This window comes from Punica granatum, chromosome 1 (assembly GCF_007655135.1).
Source record: "Punica granatum isolate Tunisia-2019 chromosome 1, ASM765513v2, whole genome shotgun sequence".
Classification (NCBI taxonomy): Eukaryota; Viridiplantae; Streptophyta; class Magnoliopsida; order Myrtales; family Lythraceae; genus Punica; species Punica granatum.
Window position 1 is genome coordinate 24,572,391 of NC_045127.1, and position 19,418 is coordinate 24,591,808.

At 37.1% G+C, this 19,418-nt stretch overlaps 1 protein-coding gene across 3 annotated transcripts; it reads left to right on the forward strand.

The window, feature by feature from the left end:
• Positions 1–992: 992 nt before the first annotated feature.
• Positions 993–8,812, forward strand: LOC116215657 (beta-glucosidase 18-like). Of its 3 annotated transcripts, none has more exons than XM_031551474.1 (12): positions 993–1,213; positions 2,658–2,724; positions 3,807–3,865; positions 4,053–4,128; positions 4,328–4,402; positions 5,830–5,917; positions 6,009–6,261; positions 6,669–6,784; positions 6,963–7,212; positions 7,335–7,437; positions 7,898–7,997; positions 8,481–8,617. In XM_031551474.1, the coding sequence occupies exons 1-12, from the start codon at positions 1,067–1,069 to the stop codon at positions 8,485–8,487; spliced, it is 1,341 nt and encodes a 446-aa protein (XP_031407334.1). In that variant the 5' UTR covers positions 993–1,066; the 3' UTR covers positions 8,488–8,617. The 3 variants fall into 3 exon arrangements, with proteins under 3 accessions (XP_031407334.1, XP_031407327.1, XP_031407320.1); XM_031551460.1 differs by having other exon boundaries at positions 994–1,213; positions 8,476–8,812; XM_031551467.1 differs by lacking the exon at positions 4,328–4,402 and having other exon boundaries at positions 8,476–8,812.
• Positions 8,813–19,418: the final 10,606 nt, after the last annotated feature.

A 19,418-nucleotide genomic window follows, 5' to 3' on the forward strand; every position in this document is an offset into this window, starting at 1 on the left:
TATATATATCAAAACTCTTAATTCTTATTCATTTATTATTAAATTAGTCATGTTTTATCCTAATTTTAAGTGAGAATATTAATTTCAAGTGGGTTCGATTACCACCCGATTATTTTAGTCAGAGACCATTATTGTTGATTAGGTTTTCTTTGACCTTAAAACACGACCCAAAAACTATTTAGGGAGAGGAAAAGCTTAAATTTTAGAGTCAGATAGGTTTGAGTATTTGGGCTTTCGATTTTTTTCGGGTTTCTTTTCTTACACCCTATTTTCGCTTAGTTGCTCTTCAAGTAAGAAATCTTTATTTTTCTGAGCTTTTATTGAGCCAAGGAGGGCATCAAGGAACATTGGCCTTGATTGGTGGTTTCTTCAACAAGGAGTCTTAACTAATGGTTCCATCGGAAGGGAAGTGAAACTTTGGTTTAAGATTATAATTTGGCTAGTTTTAGTGATTACACACGTATTTTGTTTTTTCTGATAAATAATAGTTGCTTATAAAAGTTACTGGCACATATTCTTTACTTCAAACAGTAATTTTAATTTATTATCTCTCAAATATTTTAACTTATTTTAAAATCAACACTTATTTTTCATCATAACTTTTATATCAGCAATAACACTCCCAGTAATCAAACCTTGAATTGAATTCATTATCCATATAAAATTTAGATCTACATATGATAAATATCCACACCAATTGAGGAATAAGATTATGCTTAACCCGTCCACGGCACACCGATAATGAAAGTGAATTGGCATAGCCACCAAATCCCATGCATGGCTGCGGGGAAGATATATTCGTCCTTAACAGTCCAACTTTTTTATCCTTTCGGCCCCAATTTTATCGATCAAAGAAAATCACATTTTAATAATGGACAATTTTTCTTCTTGAATTAATTAATATTTGTCTTGAATTTTGGGTGGCAGTACTAAGCGTCTTTACGCAAATCGGACGCTGACAAGGACGGGCGCCTATATAAATCCACTGCTTCACCTGCCAATTTATGCTCTCAAGCTCTGCCACCACCTGCCATTTTATGCTCTCAAGCTTTCATCGCTCACCAGGATGAGGAGGGCAACTAGTTGTGGTTCAGCTCTTGCGTTGTGTACTATTACGATTTTGCTGTCACTGAGCTATTCCAGTTCCGAAACTGTGCACCGGAGCCAATTTCCTTCGTCGTTCCTGTTCGGCACTGCTACCTCTTATTACCAGGTAAGTATCCATCTTTCACCGTTCATTTTTGTGCCCATTAGTTAATTATCTAGATCTCAATCCAAGATTACACGAACTTCTCTTGCCTGAGTAATTCGTAATCAAGAGAGAAATTTGAGTGATTATCGTGTTTCATCCTTGATTATTCTCGGTCGAAAGAAGAAACTTGACCATTATTACAAAAATGGATTGATTCAAATAGTATTACGCTATTTCATCTTAAATAAGATTTTGAGTGTAAATATAAAAAATTCACAATTGGAGAAGATATAATCCCTTAGTGAGCCAATGTTATTTGAACTCGTAAACTCATTATGCCTTTGAATATTAGATAGTATACATCGGGGGAAAAATAAAAAAAGTCGACCCTAATATGAGAAAGTTCAAGTGCAACTCCTCCCCCACCCCTCCAGGTTTCAGTACCTTTCAATTAAATGCCTATACGGAGAGAAAGAATAGGCATATAGGGACAAAAGCATATATGCCAATTGCCAAAGGGAAAAGTAGAAATTATCCACAAAATCTGTCAGTTGGTCTGTCCCTTTCATCCTTTCTTTAAACATCACGCGCAATTTGGTCAAGTTGCGTATGGCTACAAGTATGGACGTGTTCAGAGATATGGACAACACACACACACAGATATATATATTAAGCGTGGAGTTGATGGCGCTGCGATGCAAGTCTCTTCTGTGCAAGGGGCTGGTATGATGTTCTTTGATTACAAGAGAGACTCAAAATTGGACTAACGAATATTAGGGAAAGGGCAAAAAAGAAAAGAGAAAACAGGAAGGTTGCAAGAAGTTTAATCGTAAATCACAGTCAGTCATTCGTAATATATAGAAACAAAATTACTAAATGTGATAGTCCCATTGCAATAATTCTCACCTCTCTAGATTCTCTTGATTTTTTTGAATGTTTTATATTAAAAAGATTAAGCCAATTCACTATTATAATATAGAAAATGGTGCATAAATATAAAAACTTCTAGTTTACCCAAAATAAAAATATGAAAACTTCCTATACCAATAAAAATGTTTTTCTTAGTTCAGTCTATAAAATAAATCTATTTATACATAACTTAATCATTTATATGGAGAAAATCTTAAATAGTCCTTTATAATGACATGACGAGGAGAAAGAACAACTAAAAATCCTTTCATTAGTTAAATTCATGGTTCACTATTTGTAGACCTATTTATCAATTTGCTGTAATTTAATTAATATTTTATCACGCTATAAAGCAATATAGATACTCCTCCAATATTAATGAATGGAGAGAAATGGAGAAAAAGGTGAGTAGGGGAGGTGAATTTATATAGAATTTTTCAAAATATGAGAGCAGACTGTTTTTCCCCATTCAGGATCTGTTGCATTTACTATTTAGCATGGCATGCACCAAGTCCCAATCGAGCACTTGATCACCATATGTTTGAAATTTGTCCAGGTTGAAGGAGCCTACTTGGCGGGTCATAAAAGCCTCAGCAATTGGGATATTTTCACGCACATACCTGGTAAATTTCTTTATCTCTTTTGAAAAACAATTAAAATAAAAGCAATATACAAACAACTATTTCATCCACAACCAAAATCAAATTTGTAGACTTGGTGGGAGTTGTATTGATCAGCCATCGGGCAATAGCCAATCAATACAATTATAAACTAAATGATATACACATATTCTAATATCTATTCTAAGGCTCGGTTCGGTAGTATCGTTGCGAATGAAAAAATATACTGAAACTAAATTACTGAAAGAAAAGGTTCAAGCGAGTAAAAATCACCAACCCACAATGAAAAAGCACTACAGTCGTCAAATTTAACTCAAATCATGGTTTGAGAGTTTCTCGTCAAAGGCTGTGCTTAAACAACAACCAAAAGGTTACCTATGTAACTTTGGCCCTTGTCATTTGTGAAGTATTCATCATCAAAATTTTCAATCACCTGAACCGGAATTTTGGAAGAGCTCGGAAAAGCGTACTTGCAACGTTCTCCCAATGAATGAGTACTTCTATTGACTTTTGAATGCTGACATGGCGACTTTAAACAACGTAATGCCACATATATATTATTGGTAGAGGAATGAATAAAATGTTAACAGAATAAATAATTAAGAAAGAATTGACACCAAGTTATTGAGTAGTATATAATAATTAGTAAAAACCACACCGTATTGAAAAAGTTAACACTTTAGATTAAAAGTCGTTCCATTTCAAAATTTCATACCGTATCAGAGTATAAAATTAACCTTTTATATCATACAGTTGTGACATCAGAAAATTAAATAGCGTAATTTTATAGATAAAAATAACTATATATTGATTTGAAAATTCTTGGGAACCACGCGAAGCCCTGAAAATCTTATTGTACCTATACTCATTCATACGCGTTTTACATTTGATAATTTGAAGTTAAGTTAGTTTCTTCTGATGACTAATGGTTCATAGTTTCAACTTTCATTTTCTCTGTATAATATGCTTATTATAATATTCTTAGATTTATGGACGGTAATCTCAGTCAGACTCTGATATTTGAGTTCAAGAGTTTCTCTCTTTAGGTTGATAGTATTATGTGGTTACGTTTCCATTTTCAATAGGAAAGATTGAGGATGGAACCAATGCAGATGTTACCGATGATCAGTATCATCTTTTCATGGTACGAAATTCTAACCTTAATAAAATTTTTTTTGAGTTACACAAAAAAAGCCCACGAACTTAGTACAAAGAAGTAGAAGTCCTAATAGCTAATAAATGGGCACCAACAGTTTTACTGAATATCGAACTTGAAATTTCTTAATTTTTTTAGAAAAATCGTTCTAATATATTTTTTCTTGAAACAACAGGAGGACGTAGCGTTGATGAGTGATCTCGGGGTGAATGCTTACAGATTCTCCATATCTTGGGCCAGAGTCCTCCCAAGTAATCACCTTACTTTACGAATTCAGCCCTTTTCAACAACCACAATCCCCCCCCCCCCCCCCCCCCCCCCCCCCCCCCAAATTAGTTTCACATCCTTGACATCTATATATGTATATGTATATATATGAAATGTTTATATAAGTTCCACGTTATAATATATAATGTTTATATATGTTCCGCGATTTAATATATATGACAGGTGGTCGATACGGAGAGGTAAACTCGGCTGGCATAGATTATTACAACAACCTCATAGATGCACTTTTACTTGCAGGTAAGTGTTTGAATTTACTCTCGTATAAGGAAAACATAAGGGTCAAGAAGAGAGAGAGAGGGAGATTTCGAGCGATGGCAGCCTGCCACCAGCCACCATCCCTTGGACTGAGGTCGCCGGCCCCGATCAGGGAGGTGGTGGCTAGAATAGACGTCGCTACCCCTCTCCATTTGTTATCCTCGAACCACTTTTTTTTTAAAGAAGGGAAGAATCGTCATTTTCATCACATATCCCAATCCCGAACTTTATCATACTCCAAACACGAGAATGGAATATATATATATTGGCTCGTTTGTTTTCAGGTTAAAATCACAAAAACTTTAATTTTAACTTTAACTCAACCTACAACACAATAAAAATACACATTTCCCAAGTCAAAAATTTTAACTTTAACTTTAACTCAACGCACTATACAAACATTTGTCATTTTCCACAATCAAAATCAAAGTTACTTTAACTCTGAAACCAAATGCATCGTAATTTTAACTCTAACTTTAACTCTACTCACTACACAACAAAAATTAACTCTTCAAAGTCAAAAAGGTGAGCCCCATATATAAACCCAAATACAACTCCATTTTACTCAATTCAATTTTTTATACTAAATTCTCTCAATTATTAATTATTTTTTCACATTTTTTCTCATAATTTAACAAAACAATTATTACAACTCAATTAAAATCAAAATTCAACTCTAAAACCAAACACATTATAAATATTCATGGGATATCAATCTCATCCGATCCCCCAATTTGAATTCCTATTCTATCATAACGACCAAACGCAGCCTTGGGTTATAACTTTTTATGGTAATAAATGAGACCTATATGGGCTTCTGAGCTAGACGGAAACAGATTGTAAAGGGAAAATATAGGGTATATGAAGTTTTATTGGTGAAATCAAACTTGTGACTCTTCATACTCTAGCACAGGCGATATTACTACCCCAAAGTTCTTTTCCATTATGTGTACCCTAGTAATCGGTAGCATAATGCGCTTCAACTAATCTGCTTTGAGTCGGCTTAACTCAGTAAGGGGTAAAACTATCCCAATGAATAATTTTTTTTAATAACAAAACTCGAATTCGGGATCTTATTTAAAGGGAATAAGGGTCGAATTATTTGAACCAACACTTGTAGGTTTATTATTGGATATATCTAATGATTTCATCAGTAGTATTACCAAAAGAAAGAAAAGAAAAATTACCGGAAGAAAAAGGAGGGAAAAAAAAGAAAGAAAAGAGAAGAAAGACTTCATCCAATGATTCATATAACAGCAGCCCGTGAAAAAAATGACATAACCATTTCTCTTACACACCATTTTTTTTTTTTTACTTTTTGAAACTTCAATCGCTGAATTGTAGTGAGTGATGTGAAATGAAACTACTTAATTAAACGGTTTATGCTAATTTGTATCTTTGATCTGCAGGTATAAAACCATTCGTCACGCTGAATCATTACGATATTCCTCAAGAATTGGAAGATCGATATGGTTCTTGGTTGAGTTCTGAAATACAGTGAGTGAAACAATTTTACGAGAATTAACTCTCCCTGTCTCCGTTGTACTATTAACACTGTGATGATACAAAACACTGACTGATGATGCAGGCAGGATTTCGGGTACTTTGCAGACGTCTGTTTTGAAGCTTTCGGGGATCGTGTACAGTATTGGACTACATTTAACGAGCCTAATGTTTTCGTGTATGATGGGTATCTCAGTGGTACATACCCACCCGCCCGTTGTTCTCAACCATTCGGCAACTGCTCTGCTGGGGACTCTGCTTTAGAACCGTATATCGCCACACATAATGTAGTACTATCTCATGCCACTGCCGCTGAAATTTACCGAAATAAATATCAGGTACTGGCCAAGTGAAGCTGTTCTCTACACCTCGTCTTTCGGCTCTCACTCTTTTTAGTTATTATAAGTAATCGAGAACATCGAATTAACCACGCTACGGGTTGATGGGCCTAAAACAAAATTGGGAAAAAAGGGGGCATAAACCAGCTGGTTGTAGCATGAATGTACGATTAACTGCATATTTAATACTTCCGAGAGCCGTGTCAGATCCGCCGCGATCAATAGGTTCGCACGTAAATAAAAGCCGAGAAAAAGCCAGACTGAGGGATTCCCATTGGCCCAAAGATTTCAAAACATATGCCTCTGTTTTCATGTGCCTTACTTTGAATTTTATACTAAAAACATATTAATTGATTATCACGTATATATGGAACCTGAAATTTGACCTTTTAGTCATGATATTTCAGGAAAAACAAAGAGGAATGATTGGAATTGTGATATCTGCCCACTGGTACGAGCCATACAGCGAGACACCAGTCGATCGTCTAGCGAGGGAGCGTGCTATGGCTTTCCAGTTTGCATGGTAATTTAACTCAATTGAATAATTACTTTGTTTATTTCGGATCTCAGTTGGGCTCTGATTGTTTAAGATTTGGCTTTCCCTGAGGTCGTCTAATTTCTATGCGTGCCAGGAATATATAAGAGAATTTATGATTATCATTGCGCATGTCGTTTACTGATTATATGATCAAATCGCATAGGTTTGTGGACCCACTGGTATATGGAGATTACCCACCGGAGATGCGTCAAGTGTTAGGATCACGACTGCCAATATTTTCTGCAGAGGCGAGGCGAAAGCTAGAAACCAAGTTGGATTTTATTGGAATAAACCATTACACGACCCAATATGTTAAGGATTGTATGTTCTCCCCCTGCCCTAATTCACTTTCTTATGGCGAAGCATGTGTTTATCTCACCGGAGAGAAAGACGGAGTATATATCGGAAATCAGGTTCGGCCATTTAATCTTCTATGTATCTCAGCTTTGGATTGATGCTTATGTATGTCATGTATTGAAGTGTTCGATTAACAAATGTGGTCCTGATTTTCAAACTGTCTGTGGGGTATGCATAGACTGCATTGGACGACTTCTTTGTTGTTCCAAGAGGAATGGAAGCTATGGTAACGTACGTGAAAGAAAGATACAACAACACTCCCATGTTCATTACGGAGAATGGTATGTTCGTGAATCCTTTTCCCTCTTCCTTTAAATGTTAAGATCGATTTGAGTTGCCCCCTTACGAGCCAAAAGAAATAGGATTAGTTCGGTGCTTATTTGAGCTTTAGGAGGTGCATATAATTAAGGCCTCGTTTGGATTCAAATACAATTGATTTTAACTTTAACTTTAACTCAACACACTATACAATAAAAATACACATTTCCCAATTCAAAAATTTTAACTTTAACTTTAACTCAACACATTACACAACAAAAACACACGTTTGTCAAGTCAAATTTATAATCACATCTCATTTGTCATTTTCCACAATCAAAATCAAAATCAAAATTAAAGTCAAAGTAACTTTAACTCTGAATCCAAACGCCCCGTTAATGTTCTTCCTCATGATTTCTTGCATCCAAGTGTTCATCTCTCCGCATCGATTAGGTTACATTGATCTCACTAATGTCCTTGCAGGATATGCGCAAGCGACAGGCCCAGAAAGCGTTGTGCTCCATGACACGAGTAGGATAGCCTACCTAGAGAGCTATTTGGCTGCTCTAAGCAAAGTGATGAGGTGAGTTACCCGGGCATGCGAGTAGGATAGCTAGATATATATATTTATAGTACAAAATCAAGCATATCCTTGACTAAATGAACCAATATAGACCAAAATCTGAATATTTTATTAATCGTACCCCCCAAACTTCTTGTTATCATCCATATCCTTGCCGTTGAATGAATGAACCACTATTCAATGGCTACAATGTGGTCAGATTTTATGACTACATGCCATGGAATTGCATCCAACCCATGGAGCGCTCGATACGGACTTTAGTAGATTTTGGAGAACAATGTTTGGAAGATGTCATAATCTTATGTTTTTAGTTCGTTAATTTTCATTGGAACTTCTGCAATATGAGATATATGTTCACATTAAAGAAGTTTGATTTAGGTTGTACACTATTATACATATGTAACGATTCCTCGCACTATGCTCTCTCTTTTCTCTGTAATCCATATAAGCATTTTTACATACGTGTTGATCCATGCAGGACAGGAGCTGATGTGAGGGGTTACTTCACATGGTCATTATTGGACAACTTCGAGTGGTTGCACGGTTACTTGGTCCGGTTTGGCCTCTACTATGTGGACTTCACTACGCTGCAGAGAACACCGAAAATGTCCGTTAAATGGTACAAGAATTTCCTCTCGGGTGAAGAAACACAGAAGCCATCAATGTGAGCTCTTCATAAAATATGTACCATTAAGTTGTAACCTATCAACTTGCTCAGTTTTATATGCATGAGCATCTATAATTAGTAGCTGTTGCTTGTAATTTTTGACAAATTGAAGGACAATGAAACTCTTATTTATTTGGTATTAGGCATATATTCTCGACTACAGCTTAAAACTGATAATCTTGCTTTCTTTATATATATATAGGCAGCTTTAAACTTACTATATTTGATCATACTAAATTTATTAATTCCACCAAAATCCTGTCCTACCTATTATTACTATTACTATTTTTTTTATTACAAATATGAAGCTTAAAGTTTTTTATGCAAACTTCAAAATTTAAAGATCCAATCATAAAGCTCTATGTTTATTTAATTGTTTATGGTGCGTTTGATTTCAGAGTTAAAGTAACTTTAATTTTAATTTTGATTTTAATTGTGAAAAAGGACAAATGAGATGAGATTATAAATTTGACTTGGGAAACGTATGTTTTTGTTGTGTAGTATATTGAGTTAAAGTTAAAGTTTTTTAACTCTCAATCCAAACAGGCCTTAAGATACCCTTGCATTGATTTTAGACTTCCTCAAGGGCCCTTGAGCCCATATCCAGCGTACGATTTTCTTGTCAATTTTCTATTCCTCTTAAGTCCCGTTTGATACCGTTGAATGAAATGGAAGAAATTTTATGAAAATAAAATATAATAAATTTGGAGAAAAATGATAATTTTCAAGTTGATATAGAACACATGATAAAATATAATTAAACTTTATACCTATTTAATAAACTATTAATTTAACAATTTTAATCTTTTCATTTTGTTGCTTAAATATTGTTTAATTGATGGAAGGAACATTCCTTAGCTTTTTTGAAGAATAGTTCATTCCATGGAGTTGAAGACTAATAGTTAATCCAATGAAATAATCATTTCAATTTTTATAAAGGCAATCATATAATGAAATCAAGTGGAAGGAGAGAGATTATAATTCCTCTTCTTTTCATTTTTTAACTCAACTCAGCTAAACTCTATTTATCTTCAATTCAACAACACAATTATTATTTAATCATTACTTTATCTCAACTATTTATTACTTTATCACACTTTTTCTCATAATTCAACTGCACAATTATTACTTAATTATTACTTTATCTCAACTATTCATTACTTTTTCATACTTTTTCTCATAATTCAACAGTTTACAAACTAATTAAAACCAAAACTCAACTCAACTCAACTCAACTCTAAATCCAAACACATTTTTAATTGTCCCGTGACTCGACAATCTTTGACCAGTTGTTTTATTACATTAGGCGGTGGCCTATCTCTTGGAGGATGAAGAAACAAGCTATATATAGTTCCTCGATCCTCTGTTGAAATAGAGTAGTGTGCAATGGCACCCAACAACGAGTAAGTTGCTACTTGCTACGCAGTCTACTTTCCATTCCGCCTTTCACATTTAGGTCAAATAGATCTTCATTGCGATAATCAACCCACTTTTCACATTGCCGCTAACCTAGTTTTTCCCAAGAATACAAAACTTATATAGCTTGATCGTCATTTCGTCGGGGAGTATATCAAATCATGTTCCATCTTTGCGACACATATCTCGACTCAACTTCAATTGGCCAATATCTTCGCCAATTCCCTCGATCAAAACCGTTTTCAATTCCTCCTTCACAAGTTGGGTTTCAAGATCTTCATTCTTTAACTTGGTGGGAGTTTTAGAGATATTGTAGGGTTAATTGTACTGGTGGTTCAAAAAGTTTCATAAATGTTATAGGTTGGTTCAAATTATTTTTTTGGTAACTTTTTGATACATTAAGTTTCAAAATCGTTTCAATGTAGTACATTCTGTCAGACGCCGTTAGTTCGACGCTAACGTGGCTCACTACTTGTCAGCACCTTTCTGACGTGACCGAAATAGTAAACAGAAGGGCGCCAAAATGTTTTACAGAAATTAAATGATGATGCAAACTCTTTTGAAATTGTACCTTAATAGTACAAAATACTTTACAATAATTACATAATGGTACAGAAGTTACAAAATGTTTTCTCTCCCGTCCCTCTACTCTCCCCCTCATTAGAGAAAACCCTCCGTCTCTTGCTAGGCGGTGTACTTCGTGGGCAATATTCCGACGGGTCAGGAGCCTTCTCGAGGATCAAATTCAGGGCATGGCGAACGCACTCTGTATGTAACTTTTGTACTATTATGTAACTTCTGTAAAATATTTTGTACTATTAAGTTACAATTTCAAAAGAGTTTGCACCATCATTTAACTTCTGTAAAACATTTTAGCACCCTTCTGTTTACTGTTTCGGCCAAGTCAGAAAGGTGCTGACACGTAGTGAGCCGCGTTAGCATTGAACTAACGACGTCAAGCACGAGATGACGGAATGTACTATATTGAAACGGTTTTGAAACTTAATGTACCAACAAGTTACCAAAAAAATATTTTGGATCAACCTGTAATATTTATAAAACTTTTTGGACTACCAGTGTAATTAACCCGATATTGTATCATATCTTGGGAACTTGGTGGGATCGACTGCATCTTTTTCTTATAGGTTTTTTATTTTTATTTTTATTTCCTTTTTTGTGTGCGCACTTGTGTCCAGTAGTCCATTGAGCCCCGACAAATTCAATTTGAGCGCTTGACTTACAAAGGGATAAAAACTCTCCCGACGTGATTTTTTTTATCTATATATAATATATCATTTTTTTTCTTTTGTCCTAGAGCAGAAGCAATAGCGTTCTCCCATTTGGTGGAGCATAAGCGTTCCGTGCATTCGTAACTGCTACTTTACAATTTATTACATATTTGTATGTCTTAATAACTATATTTAACCTATTAATTATATTTATTAATGACTTGCATCTTTAATGGTTAAAATTACAATTATTATGGTGTGTTTAGTTTCAAAAATAATTTTCAACTCTATTCAACTTAACTCCATTTATCTTCAATTCAATAATACAATTATTACTTTTCTCATTTTTTTTAATTTTTTGAACCATTCAATTCAATTTTTAATATTAAATTCTCTCAGTTATTCATTACTTTTTTCACAATTCAATAATACAATCATTACTTAATCATTACTTTCTCTCAACTATTTATTACTTTTTCACACTTTTTCTCATAATTCAACAACACAATCATTACAAATCAATTAAAACCAAAACTCAACATAACTCGACTCTAAAACCAAACACAACTTGATGTGCTTCAGATTGCAGCACAACACGTATTCGAATTTTCGAGTTCAAATACGCATTATAGAAGAATCTGGAACAAGAATTTGGCTTAATTAGATATTAAGTTTCCTATATTACTATAATATAATTTCTCTTAAATAGATATTATTTCATATATTAGCTTGAGCCAGTAATCTTAGGTTTCTTATTCCAGATAGTTCCCTTATTCTATTTTAGGAAAGAAATCTATAGGAGAATATATGCCAGTTTCTTATTATAGAATCAAGGGTTGTGTCTATCCTCTATATATATATGCTAGGAGGAGATCTCAAAAAAGAAGACGAATTTGATGAATATTTTGAATAAAATTGCCAAGAGCGTTTCCTCTATTTTCTTATTTAAACAAGTCCCTTGTTTAGTGGCGAAAACCCCGATCCTTATCGTTCATCCTTAAACATGGCGAATCAACCCGACTTTTCTTACTCGTGGTGAGTCATCTTATCGAGTTAGTTCTGTTGGTTCTACCCTCCACCATTCTTTCTTAACCAGTTCTGGTTTGTGAGCCCATCATTTGGTATCAAAGCGAAGGTTCTATTCTTGTTGGCCGAGTGAACACACGTGTGATTGAGTGGATTTTGCTAAATATGCGGAGATAATGGCTAAAGACCACCCAAAACGAGTTCCAAGAGGGCTTACCTTCGACTAAGACCTACTCCTCACATTGCAACGAACAAAAGAGAGTTTAGCACGGCTCGAGCGAGTTATCCAAGCACTTGCGAGTTCCGATGAAATAAGAAGACACCAATGGGTGCAGAAGGATTATCCCCCGAAGAGAATCTCGACTTTCAACGGAAGCATGAGTGCTAAGGAATTCTTCACGTGGATGTTAGATGTGGACCAATTCTTCAACTACTACAGCATCCCCGATGATGGAAGCCAAGTCGATAGAGTTGTTTGTCGGTTAAAGGGCAAAGCTTTTACTTGGTGGGAGAAATTGGAAATCGATCGTCTTCGAGATGGAAGGAATTTGGTCTTTATTTGGTGGCATATGAAATGACTTTTGAAGGACGGGTTCTTGCCATTGGATTGAGAGTAACAGTTGTTCGAGTCTTCAAGTTGTCTTCTAGAGAGTAGCCGTCCGCTTGAACATGGAAAGACAAATCTTGGTGATATGAAGATTGTTGATGTTGTGATAGAAGATGAGAAAGTGCAGGTCGAAGACACAACTTCCAAGGGGGACAGCAAAACATAAGAGGAAGAAGACGTAGAGTCTAACCAGGCTATGCTGGAGCAAGACACACATGTCTTGATCATGAACGATTTATCGTCTGAGGAGAATATTTTGGAGGTACTAATTTCAAACTCCACGAAGCAAGTCCTTATGGAACCCACTTTAAACTCATCCCAAGTAGAACTTCAAGAAGAAATTGCTATTGAAGATTTGTCGATGGTGTTTCATCCAATCGAGGCAAAATTTGCCAAAGCATATACGACCCCACTGAGGAAGCAGCAGTTTAGGCAACAAATTGGTTGGCGAGGAAGCAAAAAGAAGTCGATCTATGAAGAATTACAAGAGAGAGTCCGAACAGAAAAGTTGGTCATTAAGTGGGAAGCAAAAAAGAATCGAAGCACACACATGAAGACCAGGAGAAGATCAACGAAGACTCGAGGATGCGTCTTTTTCCAACCCAGAGGGGATGATGTGCTTCAGATTGCAGCACAACATGTATTCGAATTTTCGGGTCCAAATACGCATTCTAGAAGACTCTGGAACAAGAATTTGGCTTAATTAAATATTAAGTTTCTTCTATTACTATAATATAGTTTCTCTTAAATAGATATTATTTCATATATTAGCTTGAGCCAGTAATCTTAGTTTTTCTATTCCAGATAGTTTCCTTATTCTATTTTAGGAAAGAAATCTATAGGAGAATATATGTCAATTTCTTATTATAGAAACAAGGGTTGTGTCTGTCCTCTATATATATATATGCTAGGAGAATATCTTAAAAAAGAAGATGAATTTGATGAATATTTTGAATGAAATTACCAAGAGCGTTTCCTCTATTTTCTTATCTAAACAAGTCCCTTGTTTAGTGGCGAAAACTCCGATTCTTATCTTTTATCCTTAAGCGTGGCGAATCAACCCGACTTTTCTTACTCGTGGCGAGTCATCTTATCGAGTGATTTTTGTTGGTTCTACCCTCCACCCTTCTTTCTTACCCAGTTCTGGTTTGTGAGCCCATCACAACCTTAGTATTCTGACCAGAATGTCTACCAAAGACAGGCTATTGAAATGGGGAACCAACTCTGATGACGATACCGCATTTTCTGTGGAGGTGGAAAGGAAGAACCATTTACTTTTTACCTGCTCATATACATAGGAGGTTTGGCAAGGATTTGAAAGATTGCTGCACATCGAGAAGCCTATGGGAGATTGGGAGACAGAACTAAGGTATGTAGAGAGCTGGAAGGGGGGAGAAGCTTTGATCCAGGGAGAAGCAATTGTGCTGCACTGATAAATCAGATAACAGAGTTTGTGCGTTCAAGGATGGCAATCCTGCCTTGTGCTACCATGAAGGGACTGCTTGGTTGCTGGTTCATTTAAGTTGAGAAAGTTGATGTAATCTTAAACTGTTGATGCAATTTTGTACTTTTAGACGATGTACGTATCCCTTCATGGTTGAGCATTAAAATAGCAATCGTCGAAAAAAAAATGTCCTAATGGTTATATATAAATTGTTAGTTAATATTTCTTATTGACTATATTTAAGCTGTTACTTAAAATATTTTTATAGGGTTAGTGACTTAAAAACGCATGACCTTTTACCAAATTTTTAATTCTAGCACGATCTTTCAAAAACTGCACAGAAAAGCACAACCTTTCATTTTAGTTTGTCTATGAATTCTGTCATCAACTTTGACCATAACGACTAACATGGATATAATGATGACACGTGGCACAAGGAGACTGGCTGATTGGATCCCACCTGATTTTCTTTAATAAAAAATAATTTGGAAATTAAACATAAAAAAAGAAAGAAGATTCCATCGATCATTGGCGACCTTTGCTGTCGAAGGCAACCCTGATTGGGGGGAATGGTGATCTTGATTGGGGCCATCACCACCGCAATCAGAAGGGCCCTATATGAGTGGGACTCCTTCAATTCCAGCAGTAGGGGGCCTCAGTTGTGGCAAGGGTTACTTCGATCCTGACGTTTGGGGCTCTGATTGCAGTCAATTGGTGTCACCGACCACCTCTATAGTCGCCCGCAACCCCAGTTGGTGGGTGGTGCCACCACCAAAGCCGAAGGAGTGCTAAATGATTTGGATCTCCTTTGATTTCGGTGATGGAGGCCTCGATTGCGGCTAGGTTGATGACCCCAATTGGGGCGTTGCGGCCGCAATTGGAGCCCCCATAGCCGGGTTCGATGGATCTCGGCCACCACCCCCTAATCGAGGGTACCAAACACTTTTGCTGTCACTGGCAACCCCAACTAGGGGGTTGGTGGCTGCCAGCATGGCTACCCCCACTGGCCACCATCCCCCACTCTTTCCTTCTTCAGTGTAAAGTTTTTTTTTTTTTTTTTTCTGTATACTTATTTATCACCGGTCAATCACCTTGCGCCACATGACACTATTAATTCCGCGTCAACTGTTACTGTCAAAGTTGACGGTAAAATTTACGATGTGCAAGACGCAAAACTAAAATGATAGGTCGTGCTTTTCTATGCAATTTTTTGAAAGGTCGTTTTAGAATTATTAATTTGGCAAAAGATTACTCCTTTAGGTCATTAACCCATTTGCATATATATATATATATATATATATATATAAGTACATGTAAAAAGATTTTGCATTGCTCATACTGTTGATGGAGATCAATCTCTCTTCCCATGATTGAAGTTTGTGTAATTGTGTTTGCTGAATGATTGCGGGAGCTAAAGAAAAGGATTGAAGAGGTTTGTGTTTTGTGTTCTGCTAAAGCGTATAACTCAAGTTTAGCGTCTTTGATGGATAGAGGGTGTTGCGTGTGATGGCATTTCATTGGAACCTTAAATTCATTGCTGCCATTTCGAGCTTTCGATTTTGTTTAAATTTGGATTTTTTTTCTTTTTATAATCTCATAGCCTAAGCATCCTACACCTTCTCCAAAGGGGAAGTTCCATCCCTCCCCAGCCACTGTCTCAGGCGTCTACTCATCGTTCGTTTCCCTATACAATGCTACCAAATTATCTCGAGTTGCCAATCGTGAACCGTCTCAGGCGTCTACTCATCGTTCTGGGTCTCCACGAGGATATTGATATATATAGATAGTATTGAGTGAGTAGCAATATTCATGGAAAGATTAGAGGAAAATTAAAGTAGGATAGTCACAGTAAACCATTTTTTAGTATTGTCAGTTATATATTCGATAAACGATCAAAGTAATTTTTTGATACTCTAACTTACAATATTTCACAGGTCCACCATGGAAAAATGTCAATCGATGTCGCAGTATTGTGACAAGAAAATCTTTATAGCATTGTGGACCAACTGTCAGCACCTCATTTTGTCTCACCAGTTTAGGCATTGTCTATCAACAACAATTCACTCTACGACTTGAGCATCGATATAGAAGAAGGCTCGATAGAGTAGCAAATTGCTATTCATTCTCAAGTCAATAGAGATAGGCAGATGATTCAAGCATATGACAGAATAACATACAGAATCATCCAGCGACATACAGAGCAAACAGACAGCTCATACAGCATCCAAATCGGCATTTTCAGAATACATATTCGACAGTGCTATTTTCCATTGGTCCGCTTGACCATCAGAAGATAGTCTATATTGGGCTTCAAAAATTCCTTGCGATGTCAAAGAGATGAAAAGTGTCCCCGAACACATTTCGCAAATCAACTGCTCCATACAGAGCAAGTTCAGAATACAGACAACTTTTCAGTGAAAGTCCAAAAATGCCGGTTCATCTGAGAAAAGTTAATGCCCAATGTCAGATACAGTCATGTCCAACAATTATGTAGAGCATGATCATTGCTTCAAACTGCCTTTCAGAAGTCATACAGACTCCTCTAATGACTTCCGAACGACAGAACAAACATACCTTTCAATGGAAAATCTTATCCGAAGGCTGGTCTGATAAAACATCGGCAAACCAAGTTAGTCATGCATTGTCCAGAAAACTGCAGCGGACATACGCAATTGGGCAAATCAGACAACAATACCTCTTTCAGTTTCCCGAGTGACCCCCGAAGAGCAGAAAAGTCCGTTTTCAATGGAAATTTATAAACGGAGGTCCTTTTCGTGGAAACTTGACGCCGGATGGTTGGCAAACTCAGTGCTACTCATCTCAACGCTCAATGTGAAATCCTCAGACAGAATCTCACAATTCATCTAGACCCTCATAACAACGTTTTAGGATTTCAGATGCAATTTTTCAGTCCTTCGAGCCCAGTTCTCAACGAACAGAGATTACAGTAATCTCCGGCTCGCCCAAGCAACTCAGAAAGTATTCTGAGAAATCCGGTTTCGAACTCTTAGGACGTCTCCGGCTTCACATTGACAATATATGCTTATTGGTCAATAATTCAGTCTGATTGACAATGCATGTCAAAACGACCGATTCGGAATACAGACATGAGATGCGCATTCCGAAACGGCTAACTTTGCTTTGAATGCCTTAAATGAGCAAAACCGGCTTCCGAGCAAAAAATCAAACGAATTTCCTTTGGGCAAAATGGATGATTTCAGGCTCCTTTAAATCGTTTTCGCACGCTCGATGACGATTCGACGTTCGTTTAATTCACGAACCTCGAACACGCGATCAATCGAGACTCGAACTTCAGCCCGAACTTCCCCCATGACTCGTGGGGCCCATGGCCACACCCATGGCCGCCTCATCCATGCCTTGCCATCCTCCTCCATTGTCTTATTCTTCCATTCAACTTGCCTTATCCTTCCATGGAAATATCAAGCCTACCATTCCATTCTTGCACTCCATCTTCATTAATGCCCATCAATGCTATTATCCCTTTCTCATCAATGCAATGGAAGAGGATTGGGCTTGATATTTTCCTAAGCTAGCCGCCCATCACTAATCCAAGGAGCTAATGGCACTTTTTCACACTTAATTGTCATTAAGCTTAGCCTATATATGCATTTTATGTCATTAAGCTAAACACAACTCACCACACATCATCTCTCTAGCTTTCCTCACTCTTCAAGAAGCTCTCAACTCCCCTTTAGTTTCACCAAACCGCAGCAAGCAAGAACCCAAGCAGAAACCAAGCAAAACACCAAAGACTTAAGTCAGAATCATGGTATTTACCATCCCGGCTTAAATCCAAACTTCACCAAACTTCATATCCCACATGTTTTCGATCTCTTATATCCATTTCCGAGCTTAGATTTTAAGTTTGAAGCCTCCAACCCATCGAAACAGCCACCACAGAACCGAACCTAGAAAACGCTCTTTTTGGGTCAAAAATGGCAACCCGGGTTTCAAGGCCTTCCGAGTCAGTTTGAGTTGTCAAAACCCATCAAACACCTCCCCACAAAACCCTAGGGTGTCAAGGAGTCAAGAAATCCAAGAAAAACCCGTCGGTTTTAGCCCAGCACGAAGAAACAGCCCGACTGCCCAGTCGGGTCGAAATTTCTGATTGTCTGTGCGGTTTTCTTACAGATTGGGTGGATCCGAGACCCTTTTCACCAAACGACCACCACCATCACCTCCGGAGGTGAGTTAGGAGTCGGGAGCCGTTGACCTTGCCTCAAAATTCCATCGGGAGACACCGTGGCGATGTCCGACCCGACTGGTGCCAAACGGGTCCGAAATTCCAAACGTGCTCTGTTTCCGTGATCTTTGCAGGGCTGTACGGGTCGACCTAATAACTCTGGGACCAAATGATCACCACAGTCACCTCCGGGTTAATAACTTGTTAATCCACGTAAACTTGGCTATAACAAACACATTGTTTGCAATTTGCATGTTGTTTGTTACTTTTCTGCTATTGCTTGTCCATGTGAGTCGAGCTCGACCCATAGGACGCATTGCAACGCCCTAACCATCGATCACGGGGTCCAACGCCTCATCCATTGAGAGCGCTTGAATTTCAATTTTTTGGTATTTCCCTGAACTCATGGTGAGTCGGAGCAGAATAATAACCGAAAGCGAATCAACTGGGATTCAATCATTTGTAATTTGTATTTTATTGTTTTTCTGAGAGCATTGTAAGGATTTTACTTTGTACATTCATTCTATAAGAATCCCAGTTGATGAGTGAACGGTCAGAGAGTCGAACTAATCGAATTGGTCCAATGCTTGCCCAAACAAGAGTAATCCCAAGATTTCGCGGTTCCGATTCATACAGGAATTCAAACATCATAGTTTGATTAACTGTAACGCAAGATTGTGAACCGATTTCCCGACACACGAGTCTACTTCTCTCTCGGCTTCTCAACCGACATCGTTTAGTTCACCGAATTTCCGGTGTCAAAACGTGTATGCCGAGCGCAGCTTAAGTCACGTGGTAAATAATAAAACATGCAAGCCTAGCAAACCA